The sequence below is a fragment of the Corella eumyota genome, chromosome 6 (genome assembly GCF_963082875.1).
Source record: "Corella eumyota chromosome 6, kaCorEumy4.1, whole genome shotgun sequence".
In the NCBI taxonomy this organism is placed as follows: domain Eukaryota; kingdom Metazoa; phylum Chordata; class Ascidiacea; order Phlebobranchia; family Corellidae; genus Corella; species Corella eumyota.
The window spans coordinates 1,140,982-1,157,148 of record NC_137495.1 but is presented as its reverse complement, the minus strand read 5'-3'; the positions used below and the strand labels follow the sequence as shown (position 1 = coordinate 1,157,148).

The following is a 16,167-nucleotide window of genomic DNA, read 5'->3' as shown; positions in this document are numbered from 1 at the left end:
AATTTGGGCATTGGCGACCATGACTTTGATGTACTGTAAAACTACTATTAAAATATTGAATTTGGCGTATTTAGGCTATACAATTTCGTATTATAAAATATTTTATTTTGAGCTTTTAAGTTGAAATTTGCTTGCGAATTGTTCTGTATCAATTCTCACAGAAACTTTATGGTTGTGCGTTAAATTTAATAAACTTTGTGTAAGACAAATATGTCTATACTGTTAAAATATCGGTAAAATTTCTATTTTGACATGTTTAAAATTGTAAATTTTTTTTATTTAGGGTCTTTTCAAGTCCATTTGCGCGTGCGATTCACTTTTAAATACTTACGGAACGCTCTGGCTATTTGTATATAATTTAACAATTTTTAATTAACTATATCCATGATACCTTAGCGTGTTTAAAGTACGGAGTTATATTTTTCTTAAGTATATTACTTTGGTGTTTTTGATTTTTTTGTGGGTGCGAAGGCTACGGCTTTGCATGCCTAAAATTAACAACTCAGGCATTTTTAAACTTTAACGTAACTATATTTTTGCGTATTTTTAAAGTTTATTTGTGCTTCGTGTATCGATATAAAATACTTACATGGGCATTACATTTCCCCTTACGCGGGCATTTTAAAGCAAAATCGTCTTAAGAAAGCCCCTTTTTTTATATGACCTTATAAAAAGAAATTTTTTTTTCCAATTTTCCCTTTTTATATCGTGACAACAACTTTCTGCTTGGGTAGATATTCAAAGTTTCACCCAAAATAGAATTTTAATTCAGATTTTCGTTTGTCATAGTTGGAACAAATAGGAAAATTTACGTTTTTTAAAACCAGACATAGGCTATTAAAAAGGATTTTTGTACGAAAATAAAGCAGCCTACAGAATGTTTATTAAGCAGACTATGTTAACAAAAAAACATAATTTATAAGCAGTGAATATCACCTAAAAAATATTAAAAATATCGTTTTTTATTTCTTATTAATTTTTTAAGAATAAGATTATAACAGTAAACAAAGTATATTAAAGGTTTTTAAAATGACATCGATTCATGCAGTGTTGTGTGTTGTTATGTTATTATTAAATATGAGATCAGGTGAGTTTAATACTTATTATATTAACTTAGTTTAAATTAACTTTAACATTTTGTAAAACTTTATTTTTAGAAGCTCAGTTCTTGTATCCGGTTGACCCCAACCCTCCTACGTCAAACACGGTAAATACGTCATTCATTGATGACGTCATTATATTTTTGAAATTTCTAAAAACCTGACTTTTTCGATTATTATTATTAAATTAAACAATATTGAAATGCTTGTATCCCGTACTACTTATGACGTCACAAAACAAAGACAAACAACTTGACCGAAACAATAAAATTCTAAAACAACAATTTTCCATTATTTAAACCTAAACGGAACAATCCAAAATCCATTGTTATGTTAACTAATTGTCGTGTTTAACAAACGCACCATTATCACGTAACACTTCAATTCCAAAGCTCTTGTGACGTCATATTGGATTTAAATATACCGATATAATAATAAACCGATTTTTTAAAATATTCTTTTTTAATTATTTTAGACACTTCAATGTTTTACGTGTTCTGGAAATGATTGTGACGTCATACAAGAACGAGGAACCCACAGTTCAGTAGAATGTAGTGGACCCAGGATCGCATGTTGGGTAAAAAAAATGAATTTCTGTAAAAAAAATTTAAAAAAATTTGTTTTCAAATAAAAATAATAACTTAGACTCTGCGAAGCGAAAACGGAGAATATTCTAGAACTTGTGTCCAACCTCCCGAAATCAGACAGGGTGTGTTTTGTAACAATCACAATCAAAACAAAGAGTTTTGTTACGTCATAGAGAGGAACGGGGTTCGGGAGAAAGTTTGTGCGAAATGTTGTTTCAATGGATTGTATTGTAATTCTGGATTGTTAGAAGTAATTAATTAATTAAATTTAATTAATATTTTAAATTTACTAAAATACTAAAAGAATTACATATACTGCAGAATGGAGTAGTGGTAAGAACACTTCCTACACCACATGAGGTCGTGGGTTCGATCCCCACTGCTCTCATGCTGTAGCGCCCTTGAGTAAAGCGCTATAAACGGTACGAACTCCTGCTGAGCCAGCACTTAATCAGCAACTTAATTATCGGACAATTATAATCTATAATATTCCAAACTGCCACAGGCAACTCGAAACTGGGTCGGGATAACTGATGTTACTCTATGTTTAGGTCATAAAGTCGACCTTTTCATATTGAGAATAAAAATTTGCAAAAAAATCTTCATATTCAATATTAAATGTTGCTTAAAAATCTGGTTAAAATCTTAACATTTTTTTTAAGTTTGAGCCCGACTCATCTCTACAAACTTGTGTAGCTTGTGACGGAACAATGGAAAGTGTTTGTAACAATGAACTTGAATTAACAACAACTTATGCGGAACAATGTCTTATATCTGGCTCTGATTGTTGGGTAATAAACATTTTTTGCCGTAATTAATTCAATTTTTTTTTTAATTTTGCTAACCGCTACCTCGGCGTTATGAGGCCACAAACAATAATTTTAATTGCGCATCTCCATTTTTGTTTTTGAATTTTACTAACCGCTACTGGGCGCTATAAGACCAAAAACAGTAATTTGAATTGCGCATTTCCAATTTTTGTTTTTGAATTTTACTAACCGCTACTGGGCGCTATGAGGCCGTGAACAATAATTTGGATTGCCGTAATTAATTTAATTTTTCTAGAAATTTTACCAACCGCTACTGGGCGTTATGAGACCTTTATCAAATAACTTGGATTGCCTTGGTCAATTCCGTTTTTTTTTTAAATTTTACCAACCGCTACTGGGCGCTATGAGACCACAAACAATAATTTTAATTGCGCGTTTCCATTTTTGTTTTTTAATTTTACCAACCGCTACTGGGCGCTATGAGACCACAAACAATAATTTTAATTGCGCATCTCTATTTTTGTTTTTTAATTTTACCAACCGCTACTGGGCGCTATGAGGCCATAAACAATAATTTGGATTACCGTAATTAATCCAATTTTTTTAAGAGATTTTACCAACCGCTACTGGGCGTTATGATGCCACAAACAATAATTTTAATTGCGCATTTCTTATTTTCTCTTTAAATTTTACCAACCGCTACTGGGCGCTATGAGACCATAAACAGTAATTTGAATTGCGCATTTCTAATTTTTCTTTAAAATTTTACCCAATTAAAGCGTGTGGTTTTTAGTCAAAAGTCTATTTAATAAAATGGTGTATTAAGGCATATTGTTTTCGGTCAAATGTTTATTCGGTAAAACGTCACTAATCTAATCTGTATACCTCTAACTTTCTAATTCTCGAAATATTTTTAGACCCAGCGAATGAGAACAAGTGAAAGTAATAATTATATTTATACAAGAGGTTGTCAACTAAGAACTTGTAACGAGGACAACTTAGAAGAAGTTTGTTCAACGAAGTATGAACCTTAACTGTTATTGTAAATTAATTTACATTGGAACCTTTTATCCAAAACTTTTTAAACGGTGAATAAAAGTGGGATTTGTGGGAGTTGAACTTAAGACGTTTGGACAGTAACCATTTTTTTGTATATATTTTTATCCTCGATGTGGGAAAGTCGAATGCGCGATTTAAACATAGAGTAACATCAGTTACTCCAACCCAGCCTCGAGTTGCCTGTGGTAGTTTGGGATATTATAGATTATAATTGCCCAGTAATTATGCTGCTGATTTAAGTGCTGGCTCAGCAAGAGTCCGTACCGTTTATAGCGCCTTACTAAGGGACGCTACAGCATGAGATCAGTGGGGATTAAACCCACGACCTCATGTGTGATGTAGCAAGTGTTCTTACCACGCTGCCTGTAACTTAATCCCATGATTGTAATTTTTAATTAGTTTTTTTTATATCATCTTAAGTTAATACATTTCGATAGTTCGTTGGGGAAAGATGTGCTGTTGTGACGTGTTTAAGCTATATGTAAACGTTAGGCATAAGGGCGAATAATGTGGCATTGGTGCGGCTCATACCTGAAACCTTTTTGCTCGTAGTCTGAATAGTGTGACATTAAAGCAACTCGAACCCTAAACCTCTCGGCTCGTAATTTGATGCCATTATCTGCTTAACTATAACATTAATATTTACGTTTGAAATTTTGCAGCTCTGGAGGGACCTCTTGCGAGCAATGTTGTGAGGGAAATTTGTGCAACCGATTCAACAAATCTGCAAAACAAATTCATTTGTCAATCTTCCCATTCTTCCTAACAATGTTACTTATTCTCTTACTTTAAAACATCCAAAAGCATGCATGGTACTTCTAAACATTTAGTTTTTTATTATAGTTTTTTTTATTAGTAGAGATCTACTAACATATTAACACCCAACAAAATGCTACATTTATTGTTTGCATATATTAACCTAACATGAATACAATATACATTCAAATTTGTACCAAAAAAATGTCAATTTTTAATTTTTTAATGCTTATTATTTAAGTTTGAATTCGCAGTTAAAAGAGTTTTTATTTAATTTTCTTAAGTTGTGGTTAAACTTATAGACAGGAGTCTTAGTTTTACCATTAGATCAATATTTTATATTACACTTACAATTTAGTAGCACAATTATTCAAGTGCGAATTCGCAGTTAAGGAGAAAATTTTCTTAAATCTAAATGCCGCTGGTTTGTAACTTTCTTATCTAACGTGCAAGATTCCCCGCAGTTTTCCCAACCTTATATTATCACTACCATAGTGCTAACAAGATATCACCTTGATGACCACATGTCGTCACCTCAAGGTTAATCGGTGACGTAACATATGACGTTATACGGGTATATAAACGAGGGGCTTTGATTGTTTATTCATCAGTTAAAGTTTGTAGCATACAATACAACAGTTCCTCCCTTCTTATGTATTTTGTGTATTAAGCCATCTTGTTTAAACAAGCGCAAGCTATTCTTAAGTAAGTACTAGCTAATCGAACAGTGAGCTCGTAACGTAAAGGTGTAAGCATAAGATTTATATAAATACAGAATATAAGACTCTGATAGATTTATAGACTCTTTGAAATAGAAAATAGTATCTACTGAATTCAAAGAATTAGTTGAACTAATATTTCGTTTTTTTTTTCAGGTTTTAGTTTTCATATAGACTGAAAACTTTGCCCATATTTTTATTTATTTAATTGAAAGTTTTTCTTTAAAATGGAGAACGCTTACGCTAAGACAACCTCCGAGGTTTTGAACCATTTTGGAGTTTCATCCAAACTTGGTTTGACCTTGGAACAAGTGAAAATAAATCGTGAAAAATATGGACCTAACGGTAAGTTTAATACTCGATTAAATCACATTTTAAATGCATATGGTATTGGCGTAAGAACGATGTATATTTAAGTAAGTTAATTCTGCGTATCTAAAGTAAATATATGTTTAACCATTGACTTACTCTATGATTTGCATATATGAGCGTTGGTAAGACAAATAGTTACAATTTGTTATTTTTATGTAGAGCTTCCAGCTGAAGAAGGGAAATCGTTGTGGCAAATGGTCGTCGAGCAATTCGAAGATCTTTTGGTTCGAATCCTGCTGCTGGCAGCCGTCATTTCATTTGTAAGTTACTCTTCTTCGCTATAATATAACTTTGGTTGTTATGTGGTCTTTATAACTAAAGTAACTAAAACTTTTATTTTTCTAGGTTTTAGCCTTGTTTGAAGAAGGGGAAGAAACCATCACAGCTTTTGTTGAACCTTTGGTTATTCTTCTTATTTTGATCGCAAACTCAATTATTGGAATATGGCAGGTTAGTACATTACCTTTAAACTCGTAAATTACGTTTTTTAAATTATACATTTTATAATAACGATTTAATGTTTTAGGAACGCAACGCCGAAAGTGCGATCGAAGCTTTGAAAGAATACGAACCAGAGATGGGCAAAGTTTTAAGGCAAGACCGGGAAATCGTGCAACGAGTTCTGGCTAAAAACATTGTTCCTGGTGACATCGTAGAAATATCTGGTAAGAAATAGATTTGATACTTACTATCATAATACCTACAAATATTTATATAAATAATATGTTCAACAGTTACTAATACAACTTTTTTGTTTAGTTGGCGACAAGGTTCCAGCTGATATTCGATTGATCGCCATCCACTCCACAACACTTCGAGTTGACCAAGCTATTTTAACCGGTAATTTTCAATATTCTAAGTGTTAAACGCGTGCATGAAATAAAAGCCTAATCCTTATGTTATATATGTATAGGTGAGAGCGTAAGCGTTATCAAACACACCGATGCAGTGCCCGATCCAAGAGCTGTCAACCAAGACAAAAAGAACTTGCTTTTCTCTGTAAGTTAATATAAGTTTAAGATAACATATTGTGGTACTCAAACAGTCTTAGTAACAACTGCATTGTATTATAGGGCACCAACATCGCATCAGGCAAAGCAACTGGAATTGTTGTTGGAACTGGAAGTAACACCGAGATCGGTAAAATCCGAGACCAAATGGCTTCAACTGAAAGCGAAAAGACTCCACTTCAACAAAAACTTGACGAATTTAGCGAGCAACTGTCTAAAGTGATCAGTTTGATCTGCATTGCTGTGTGGGCCATCAATATTGGTCACTTTAACGACCCAGTCCATGGTGGATCTTGGTTCAAGGGAGCTATCTACTACTTCAAGGTTTGTAACAACTTTACATTCAAATCTAATTAATTTTTATACTTACTTGAGACTGCATATTAGTCAATTTACACAAAAACTTTAAAATAATTAAGTTAATAAAATGTCTTTACAGATTGCAGTTGCATTGGCTGTTGCAGCTATCCCAGAAGGACTTCCAGCTGTTATCACAACTTGCCTTGCCCTTGGAACAAGCAGAATGGCCAAAAAGAACTCAATCGTTCGAAGTCTTCCTTCAGTTGAAACTTTGGGTTGCACCTCAGTAATTTGCTCTGATAAAACTGGAACTCTTACCACCAACCAGATGTCTGTCTGCAGGGTAAGTTAGTTAAAAACTTTCTGTCTTTTAACATTTTAATTAAGGTTCACTTAATAACAATTTATTTTTGCCACTTTTTTAGATGTTTGTTGTCGACAAAGTAATGGCTGACGGAGCTGCTTTCCACGAGTTTAAAATCTCAGGATCCACTTACGACCCAGTCGGCCACGTGACAAAGAACGACGCAAAGATCCGTTGTAGCGATTATGACGCACTTACCGAACTTTCGACCATCTGTGCACTTTGTAATGACTCGTCTTTGGATTACAATGAGGTAATTATAATTTTTTTCGAGCTGTAAAATTTTAAGATATGTTTTCAAGTCATAACTAAAACTTTACTATTTTTTAGTCAAAAGGAATTTATGAGAAAGTTGGTGAAGCTACTGAGACAGCCCTCACTGTATTGTGCGAGAAAATGAACGTGTTTAACTCAGACCTAAGTGGCCTTAGCAAATCGGAAAAATCTCACCCATGCAACAGCGCCATTAAAGGAATGATGAAGAAAGAATTTACATTGGAATTTTCACGAGACAGAAAGTCAATGAGCTCGTATTGTCGTCCCACAGCGCCATCTTCAGTCGGGCCTAAAATGTTTGTTAAAGGAGCACCAGAAGGTAAACTTATTATCAAATATAAACTAATTTTTTGCCTGTCTAACGTAGTAATACTGGCTAATGTATTGCCTGTCTTCTATATAACTGGTATTTCTTTAAAGGTGTATTGGATCGATGCACTTACGTTCGAGTTGGCAAACAACGAGTTCCAATGACCGCCGAAATCAAGGCCGAGATCCAAGCTTTAGTTAAAGAATACGGAACAGGAAGAGACACTTTAAGATGCTTGGCTCTTGGAACCATTGACACTCCTCCAAGTCCATGCCAGATGAACTTAGAAGATTCAACTAAATTTATTGATTATGAGGTTAAATATTGACTAAAATACAAAGCATTTCATAATACAGTTAATATAACAAAGTAGCCCTAAGTCTAATAATACCATATTAATCTTAGACTGGCATCACATTTGTTGGCATTGTTGGAATGTTGGACCCTCCCAGAATGGAAGTTTTCCAAGCTGTCCAGGATTGTCGCAAAGCAGGAATTCGAGTTATTGTTATTACTGGTGACAACAAAGCCACTGCCGAGGCAATCTGTCGACGAATTGGAGTCTTTGGTGAAGATGAAGATACTACTGGTCAGTTATTACCTTATTATTAAAACAAAAAACCATAAAGCTACAATATAAAGCACTTTTTACACATTTGCCTTAGTTTATAAATAACACAATGTCATTGGTATTCTAGGAATGTCTTACACTGGCCGAGAGTTCGACAATTTAAGCCGAGAAGAACAATTCCAAGCTTGCCTCCGATCTCGCTTGTTTGCCCGAGTCGAACCAGCTCACAAGAGCAAGATTGTTGAATACTTACAAGCTAATGGTGACGTCACTGCTATGGTAAGTTATTACTACGTGACGTAATCAGCCGCTATGCAGCATTATTATTTTTAACAAACACAAACATATAGTGTCATCCGGTTAGTAATAAAATTATGTTTATTTAGACTGGTGATGGTGTAAATGATGCCCCAGCATTGAAGAAAGCCGAGATTGGAATTGCCATGGGAAGTGGAACTGCAGTGGCCAAGAGTGCATCAGACATGGTCCTTGCTGACGACAACTTTACCTCGATTGTGGCTGCTGTGGAGGAAGGCCGAGCCATCTACAACAACATGAAACAATTCATTCGATACCTCATCTCTTCTAATATTGGAGAAGTTGTTTGGTAAATACAAAAACACTTTTATATTATTGACAAGTCTGTTGTAAAATCGACAATAAATGACCTAAACTTGAACAATTCTTTTAATTCAGCATCTTTTTGGCTGCTGCCCTTGGCGTTCCTGAAGCACTGATCCCCGTCCAACTCTTGTGGGTAAACTTGGTCACTGACGGTCTTCCAGCCACCGCACTTAGCTTTAATCCACCAGATCTTGACATCATGGACAAAGCTCCCCGATCCACCAAAGATTCGCTTATCAACGGATGGCTCATGTTCAGATACTGCGTCATTGGAGGTACGTCATATTAGCCTAGATAATTTACATTAGCAACATACGTTATACAAATTGACACACGATTTTAATTGACAAATTGTCTTTGTTTAGGTTACGTTGGATTCGCAACTGTTGGTGCTTCGTTGTGGTGGTTCTTGTACGCCAGCAACGGCCCCCAAATGTCGTGGTGGCAAGTGGTAAGTGTACAACTTCTCCAAACTACGTTTATATCTATATTAAGGAAGCGTATTATATAAAAACACATTGTTTAAATTTAGACTCACTATATGCAATGTACAACTCAACCCGAAAACTTCGAGGGTTTAACTTGCAAGATATTCGAAGATCCTCACCCAATGACAATGGCTTTGTCGGTGCTTGTCGTTATTGAGCTCTTGAACGCACTGAACAGGTAATGTGAAATATCAAAATGCTTATACGATACCACATGACATTTTTAACCTTAACTAAAACTTTAAATTTTTACTTTTTAGTGTGTCAGAGAACCAGTCTTTGTTCCGTATGCCTCCTTGGCAAAACATGTGGCTCATTGGAGCTATCGTTCTCTCACTTGCCCTTCATTTTATGATCCTCTACGTTGATCCTTTACCAGTAAGTAGCAGTTGGACTTTATTACACTGCTTAAGTTAATTTTATGTGTCAAAATTTTAACGAAATTTTTAATATTTTTAGATGGTTTTCCAAATTTGTCCATTAAACCTCGAGGAGTGGATGATGGTTTTGAAGATTTCAGTGCCCGTTATTTTCGCCGATGAAGGACTGAAATTCGTCGCAAGAAATTACATTGAAGGTAAGTAATACAGTATATAAGAATTATGTAGTGTATGTCTATATAAATAACGCGTCTCTTTAGTAAATATTTAAAGTTTCAACTTTTATTAAATTTGTTTATTTTTCAGGCCAAGACCAGTTATCAAAGAAGAAACAGTAATCAAACCACAATTTAGGAAAATACAAAATTCGTGGTGCGAGTTTTTTAACTTATTTATTGTTTGTTGTTTTTTGTTAGTGAATTATGTTTTTAATTTTGGTCTTTTTGCAAAATAAAACTGTTACCTGTGTTTTAAAATTTTCTTATCTCTTCTGCTACACCCCTTAATATTATAAATATAAACCACACCAATAAAGGTAAGTTTAGACTACAGTTCCAGCATTAAAACCTTCCATATAATTTACTATAGCAATTAACATATATGTGTTAGTAAGTAACGGAAAGGTAATAAAAAAATTTATAAAGTAGTGTTATGTGCATCCATCTATTCTTGGTTGGCTTTAATTAAAGAGAAAAAAAAGAGAGAGAGAGAAAAAAAAGAAAGGAAGAGAAAAAAGCGCGCGTTTTTTTAACCTATCAGAGCCCCGGGAATCTCTAAAAATTTTAGAATTATTTTACGCTTAGCCTGTGCAATGTATACAGCTTGTTTATTTTATGTGATGTTTAATTGTCAGTTTTAGTGTTTCAAGCTAAACAACAAAACAAAAAGGGTATAAAAAGCTACAAACCATCTAGAAAGGCAGAAGCTAAAGATTATTAGACAATATATTCTATATGGCCTCATATAAATAGAAAAAGCTAACTACATCTCAAAGAAAAACTTCAGCCTTTCAAACTACCGTATACTGTCATTTTACTTTATAAGGTAAGTTAATTATGTTTTAATTAAGGTAGGTATTTGTTAGAAGTAATAATATAGTAGTTTACATTTATTAAGTTACATTTATTGAGTTTTACAATTTTACTTTTATTTTACGAACTTAATGCGATTTAAAAATGCCTGCTTACTTTTAATGAGTTACTGTAAGCAAATATAAGTAATAGATATAGACTTTTAAACGCATTATATATTTTTTTAAGACATTTATATTTAAAATTTACCAAAAATTAGCATACAGCCTAATTGCTTACATTTTGAAAAAGTGTTAAATATTTAAATGGAACAATAATCCCTGTATATTTAATACATACTAACAATATAACTATACGTTATTTAGAAAGTCCTGTACTGCTGGTATATACTTCAAAGGGAACGTGATGATACATTTATCTTGTGTTTCTTCAGCCCACATTCCCAACTGGGAGTAACATAGGATCTTCAGTAATCTACTGATGTGATATTTTTGGCCACTTTTGCGGTACATGCTAAAGCGTTGAAATCGCGGGAAAATAATTTCACAGTGGTCCGGGCTGGTACAACGATCTAAAAAGGTAAAAATATTTCTTTTTGTCATCAATTTTTTTGTGTATATGTTTGTTCTTGATGTGAGAGTAACATTTGTTACCCTGACCCAGTCTAAAGTTGCCTTTGACAGTTTAAGATAATATTGAATATAATTGCCCGGTCATTATGTTGCTAAATAAGTGCTGACTCAGCAGGAGTTAATACCATTTATAGTGCCTTACTACAGCATAAGAGCAGTGGGGATTGAACCCAAAACCTCATGTGGTGTAGGAAGTGTTCTTCACACTACATCACGCTGTCGGTTCTTTAATAATACTATTCATATTTTTACTAAGCACTTTAGAGTTGGGTTTAACCTATAGCTTTCGTAACATAAATTTAGGCTCAAGCACCGCTCTATTAATTCTATGGCATCATATTTAAATTTTTATTACGTCATAAACATTTCACCTATGACGTCATACTTATTCTGTTTATTACATTATGATCATTTTGCCTAAAAGGTCGTACTTATTTTGCTTATGACGTCTTACTAATTTTAATCATGACGTCGTAGTTAACTATTCTATGGCGTCATATTTATTTTGTCTATGACGTCATACTTATATATATATGTGCTTACATCCTTTAGATGAATATCTACAAAGTGGTTTCACTGGATAATCGTCAGTGCACCAAATACAACCCATCTCCTCACACGAAGCTTGTGTCTCGTTCGTGCTCGTGTCGTCACTACAATCGATTGCTACGTCACAATCATCACAGGAGTTACAATTCTGTCGGCCGATGACGTCAACGCTGCAAGTTTCTATGGTAACAAGTTAGTTAATGTGTTATTTTTGTAACTAATTGTTCTCTATGCACCTTTGTTTGTGCCATTGTTACGTTATATCGGGAGGTTTAGTGTTAACATTGTTACGTCACAAGTAAAAGCTAAATTTAGTTAATCTCGAATCTTTTACCTTTACTATAATCATGTAAGACGATGCATCTCCGATCGTCCGGGGCGCTTTCTCTGTTCGGGCACCACGTTCCCCCTCTAGCGGTGCACTCAGTTTGCGACGATCCGACTTTTAACCAAGCGTTGTAGGGGCAGCTATAACATGACGTACATTGGGACGCTGTTGCCACAAACACTACGACATAATATAAATTTAAATGACGTCATTCATTGGGGCGCTGTTGCCACAAACACTACAACATAATATAAATTTAAATGACGTCATTCATTGGGGCGCTGTTGCCACAAACACTACGACATAATTTTAAAGTTCATTCTTATATTTTCGGTCAAACGTATACTGGGTAAAATTGTGTTTTTAAGCATATGGTTTTCGGTCAAAATTCTTAAGGTAAAATGGTGTTTTGAGGCATATGGTTTTCGGTCAAAATTCTTAAGGTAAAATGGTGTTTTGAGGCATATGGTTTTCGGTCAAAATTCTTAAGGTAAAATGGTGTTTTGAGGCATATGGTTTTCGGTCAAAATTCTTAAGGTAAAATGGTGTTTTGAGGCATATGGTTTTCGGTCAAAATTCTTAAGGTAAAATGGTGTTTTGAGGCATATGGTTTTCGGTCAAAATTCTTAAGGTAAAATGGTGTTTTGAGGCATATGGTTTTCGGTTAAATATTTTCGGTAAAATGGTGTTTTGAGGCATATGGTTTTCGGTCAAAATTCTTAAGGTAAAATGGTGTTTTGAGGCATATGGTTTTCGGTTAAATATTTTCGGTAAAATGGTGTTTTGAGGCATATGGTTTTCGGTCAAAATTCTTAAGGTAAAATGGTGTTTTGAGGCATATGGTTTTCGGTTAAATATTTTCGGTAAAATATATAAATCCAGTAGAACAAATGTTAAATTAAGGCTAATATTTTAAGCTAGGTAATAGTATAACTTACTGTTAGTTTGTCCAATTATACATTGACCATCACACCATAAACAATTCTCTCTCTCGCACCGGTTCTCGTTCACGTTACTCTCACTAGGAAGACAAGTTTGTTTGTATGTACAGGTAGCACATGTGGCACATAAACCTGCTACTTGAAGCAATGGGGCAACTAAAAAAAAGAAGTAAATCTTAGGTAATAGGTCTTTATATTTTATTGGGTCAGAGTGTGCTGTTGTGACATGTTTTAAAGCTGGTTGTAAACATATAATAATGTGGCATTGGTGCGCCTTAAACTCAAAACCTTCCGGCCACTGGTTTTTGTATTTTTATGGGAAAAAGTGTGATGTCATGACATGTTTTTTAGCTATCCATAAACGCCAGACTCAAGGGATAATAATGTGACATTGGTGCGGCTTAAACTCGAAACTTTTTGGTGTGTTTAAGCTATCTGTAAACGCCAGGTTTAAGGGTGAATAATGTGACATTGGTGCAGCTTAAACCCAAAACCTTTTGTTCAATAGTTTTCTCTTTTTATTGGGTAATGGTGTGCTGTTGTGACGTGTTTCAGCTATCCGTAATTAGTGCGGCTCGAACTCGAAACATTTCGGCTCGTAATCCAATGCTATGACTATTTTTTTAATTTTAGATTTTGATATTAAATGCTGTTAAAATGGTGCTGTTGTGACGTGTTTATTAGCTGTCTGTAAAGGCCGGGCTTAAGGCTAAATATTGTGAAATTGGTGCGGCTCGAACCCAAAACCTTTCGGCTCGTAATTTGATGCCATGACCGGTATACCACACTATCGAATTATTCAACCTTTTATAACTTAATAAAAACTTTTTTTACCTCCAGTTTTAAAATAATTCGACGCCAATGTCGTCACATTATAATAAACACAACGGGGCTGGTGATCGAGGGCTGTTGTCCCCAACCACAGACACGACCTTGCCTTGCATTCCGCCTGATTAGGGGTGGTTAAAATGACGTCAGGATAGCAGTTAACTTTGACAGGACAATCAGTTATACTGTTGCAATTTCCGAGCGCAAACTTCATAACTAAAACAAAAAAAAATCAATTAATTATTTGAAATTAATTATTATCAATAATGGAGTAAAAATATTTTTAATTGCTAACATTTCACAATTGAATAACAGTCACCATTGCTTTAATCAATGCTCTTTTATTGAACAATCGCCATTGTCTAGGACAATTAAATAATAAAAATGTAATTTATTTTATATTTAAAACATTTAACACAAGATTGTAGCAAGTTTGTAGGATTAATTAATAGTCAAAAATTTGCCAAAATAACTCAAAATATCTCGATAATTTTCTAAACTGTTATGGTATTAGAATGCAGACTAAAAGGTCTTAAGTTTAAGCCGCACCAAAGTCATATTATTTGTTTATAGGCCCAGCAATTACAAATAACGCAAATTAGTTGCATAAGCACACCTTTATTTATTAAAAAAGAAACCTAGATTAAACTTACCATATTACACTTAACGTTATTACAGTTACCATACACTTACCGTCGTATGCATTTGTTTTATTAAGAAAGCACTGCGCCATTAGAACGTTGGTGTTACTGCACCAGACACAACCAACTGCCTCACAAGCTGATTGTGAAATCGTGTCAGGGTTACACGAGATTCTGTCCTTGGGTAGAATTGTTGTGTCACAACCCATTACTGACGTCATAATCGTTAAGAAACAGAATAAAACTAGTAACTTATAGATCATATTTGTTCTATTTTTTTAGATTTAATTTTCGTAAAAAAACGTAACTTCTGTATTTGGCTGGTATAGAAATATTTGAACACAATGGTCAACTTATAAATGGGGGCAAACAGGAAATGTATGATTCAGTTTCACATACAGAAAACTCAATTGTTTTGCGTTATAAAAATATGCAGGTTAAAAAAACATTATTGTTTAAACACAAAAACAAAAAACAGCTTTTTTGGAGAATTGTATATAGTTTTGTATACAAACTTCAACATATGTTGTTCTTATGGATTATTGTTTTTTTAACTAACTTAAAACAAGTGTTTTTAAAGCGATGGGAAAAAATCAAAATTAAATTTTAAATTTTAAACATTTATTATCGCAAAACCATTTAAAATCCCGGTTTAAAACCTAATATCTTATGGCAAACCGTTTGTATTTTTATTGTGTTGCTGAACTACTAGTTGCGCAATTAAGCAAAAATTGTTTAAGCCATCAAAATTTGAGTTCTGGCGCTTAATTGGCCACATTTTTGGCGCCTAATATTTCAGGGCGACGTTGATTGGCCACATTTTTTTGCGCTTAGAATTTCTGGGTGTTAGCTGGAAATTGTTCATTTGAAAGCACGTGGCTTGGAGTTCGCTGGTGTGGATTATAATTCCTTCCTAAAATGTGATATTTTGTTTATTTGTTCTATGTAGCTTTATTTAAAAGTATTGTATTTAATATCAACATTGGTATTTCGACGAAGCGAACTTCTACTAATCGAGTTAAGTAGATTTTTTATATAATTGTATTAAAAATTTTATAAAACTTGTTTAAAGTTTATATGGTGTTGTTGATCTGAATATGCAACCAATTAGGGGTAGGATCGCGTGTCGACACTCGTTATTTTAATGTCTGCTAGGCTAATTGCGTTTAACAGTCCGCATATTCAGAACACGACACCATTTTTAAAAGTGTGTAATTAACTAGATAATACCTAATTAGACAAAGATAACTGCCTTCAGCATGGGGCTAATGTTCGGTTAATTTTTAAAGCAATTTATATTATATGTTTTATTAAAATTATACATTAACTTTATTGTAACCAGTAGTTTTATAAAGTAATTTTGTTTGGCTATTTAGGAGGAACTAATCAGGCGATTCTACGGTGATTTGAAGAGGAGATGAAGAATTGGATGTGGCCCTAAGGTAGTTGTTAGTTTAGGTACTGATGAGCTGTGAGGAAAAGACCAAGAAAGGTGATTCCTTTAACATACAGGTGAGATACTTGTTTTCCA

The 16,167-nt window shown here is 33.9% G+C and overlaps 3 protein-coding genes across 3 annotated transcripts; 2 read left to right on the top strand and 1 right to left on the bottom strand.

Annotated features, from left to right (window-relative positions):
* Positions 1 to 861: 861 nt before the first annotated feature.
* On the top strand, positions 862 to 4,470 carry LOC145755240 (uncharacterized). The gene is made up of 7 exons (XM_082571466.1): positions 862 to 1,087; positions 1,158 to 1,207; positions 1,576 to 1,677; positions 1,746 to 1,937; positions 2,350 to 2,478; positions 3,375 to 3,478; positions 4,179 to 4,470. Exons 1-7 carry the CDS (start codon positions 1,030 to 1,032, stop codon positions 4,306 to 4,308), a joined length of 765 nt encoding a protein of 254 aa, XP_082427592.1. The 5' UTR covers positions 862 to 1,029; the 3' UTR covers positions 4,309 to 4,470.
* Positions 4,471 to 5,218: 748 nt separating this feature from the next.
* LOC145755278 (sarcoplasmic/endoplasmic reticulum calcium ATPase 1-like) lies at positions 5,219 to 10,024 on the top strand. Its single transcript, XM_082571502.1, has 20 exons — positions 5,219 to 5,336; positions 5,523 to 5,623; positions 5,709 to 5,813; positions 5,890 to 6,028; positions 6,123 to 6,203; positions 6,277 to 6,362; positions 6,437 to 6,697; positions 6,813 to 7,016; positions 7,099 to 7,290; positions 7,368 to 7,632; positions 7,734 to 7,939; positions 8,029 to 8,212; positions 8,322 to 8,473; positions 8,581 to 8,801; positions 8,891 to 9,093; positions 9,184 to 9,269; positions 9,351 to 9,484; positions 9,567 to 9,684; positions 9,766 to 9,883; positions 9,993 to 10,024. The coding sequence occupies exons 1-20, from the start codon at positions 5,219 to 5,221 to the stop codon at positions 10,022 to 10,024; spliced, it is 3,006 nt and encodes a 1,001-aa protein (XP_082427628.1).
* A 517-nt stretch (positions 10,025 to 10,541) lies between these two features.
* LOC145755277 (uncharacterized) lies at positions 10,542 to 14,857 on the bottom strand. The gene is made up of 7 exons (XM_082571501.1): positions 14,689 to 14,857; positions 14,002 to 14,211; positions 13,165 to 13,323; positions 12,233 to 12,406; positions 11,893 to 12,078; positions 11,108 to 11,288; positions 10,542 to 10,554 (listed from the first exon to the last, which is right to left on the bottom strand). Exons 1-7 carry the CDS (start codon positions 14,855 to 14,857, stop codon positions 10,542 to 10,544), a joined length of 1,092 nt encoding a protein of 363 aa, XP_082427627.1.
* Between the last annotated feature and the right edge of the window lie 1,310 nt (positions 14,858 to 16,167).

Coding starts and splice junctions, on each gene's coding strand:
- LOC145755240 (XM_082571466.1), top strand. CDS start 1,030: ATGACATCGATTCATGCAGTGTTGTGTGTTGTTATGTTATTATTAAAT. Junction 1,088..1,157: donor ATTATTAAATATGAGATCAG/GTGAGTTTAATA, acceptor CTTTATTTTTAG/AAGCTCAGTTCTTGTATCCG. Junction 3,479..4,178: donor GAAGAAGTTTGTTCAACGAA/GTATGAACCTTA, acceptor GAAATTTTGCAG/CTCTGGAGGGACCTCTTGCG.
- LOC145755278 (XM_082571502.1), top strand. CDS start 5,219: ATGGAGAACGCTTACGCTAAGACAACCTCCGAGGTTTTGAACCATTTT. Junction 5,337..5,522: donor TGAAAAATATGGACCTAACG/GTAAGTTTAATA, acceptor ATTTTTATGTAG/AGCTTCCAGCTGAAGAAGGG. Junction 9,094..9,183: donor CAGATACTGCGTCATTGGAG/GTACGTCATATT, acceptor GTCTTTGTTTAG/GTTACGTTGGATTCGCAACT.
- LOC145755277 (XM_082571501.1), bottom strand. CDS start 14,857: ATGACGTCAGTAATGGGTTGTGACACAACAATTCTACCCAAGGACAGA. Junction 14,212..14,688: donor TAAAACAAATGCATACGACG/GTAAGTGTATGG, acceptor TTTTTGTTTTAG/TTATGAAGTTTGCGCTCGGA. Junction 13,324..14,001: donor GAATTATTTTAAAACTGGAG/GTAAAAAAAGTT, acceptor TCTTTTTTTTAG/TTGCCCCATTGCTTCAAGTA.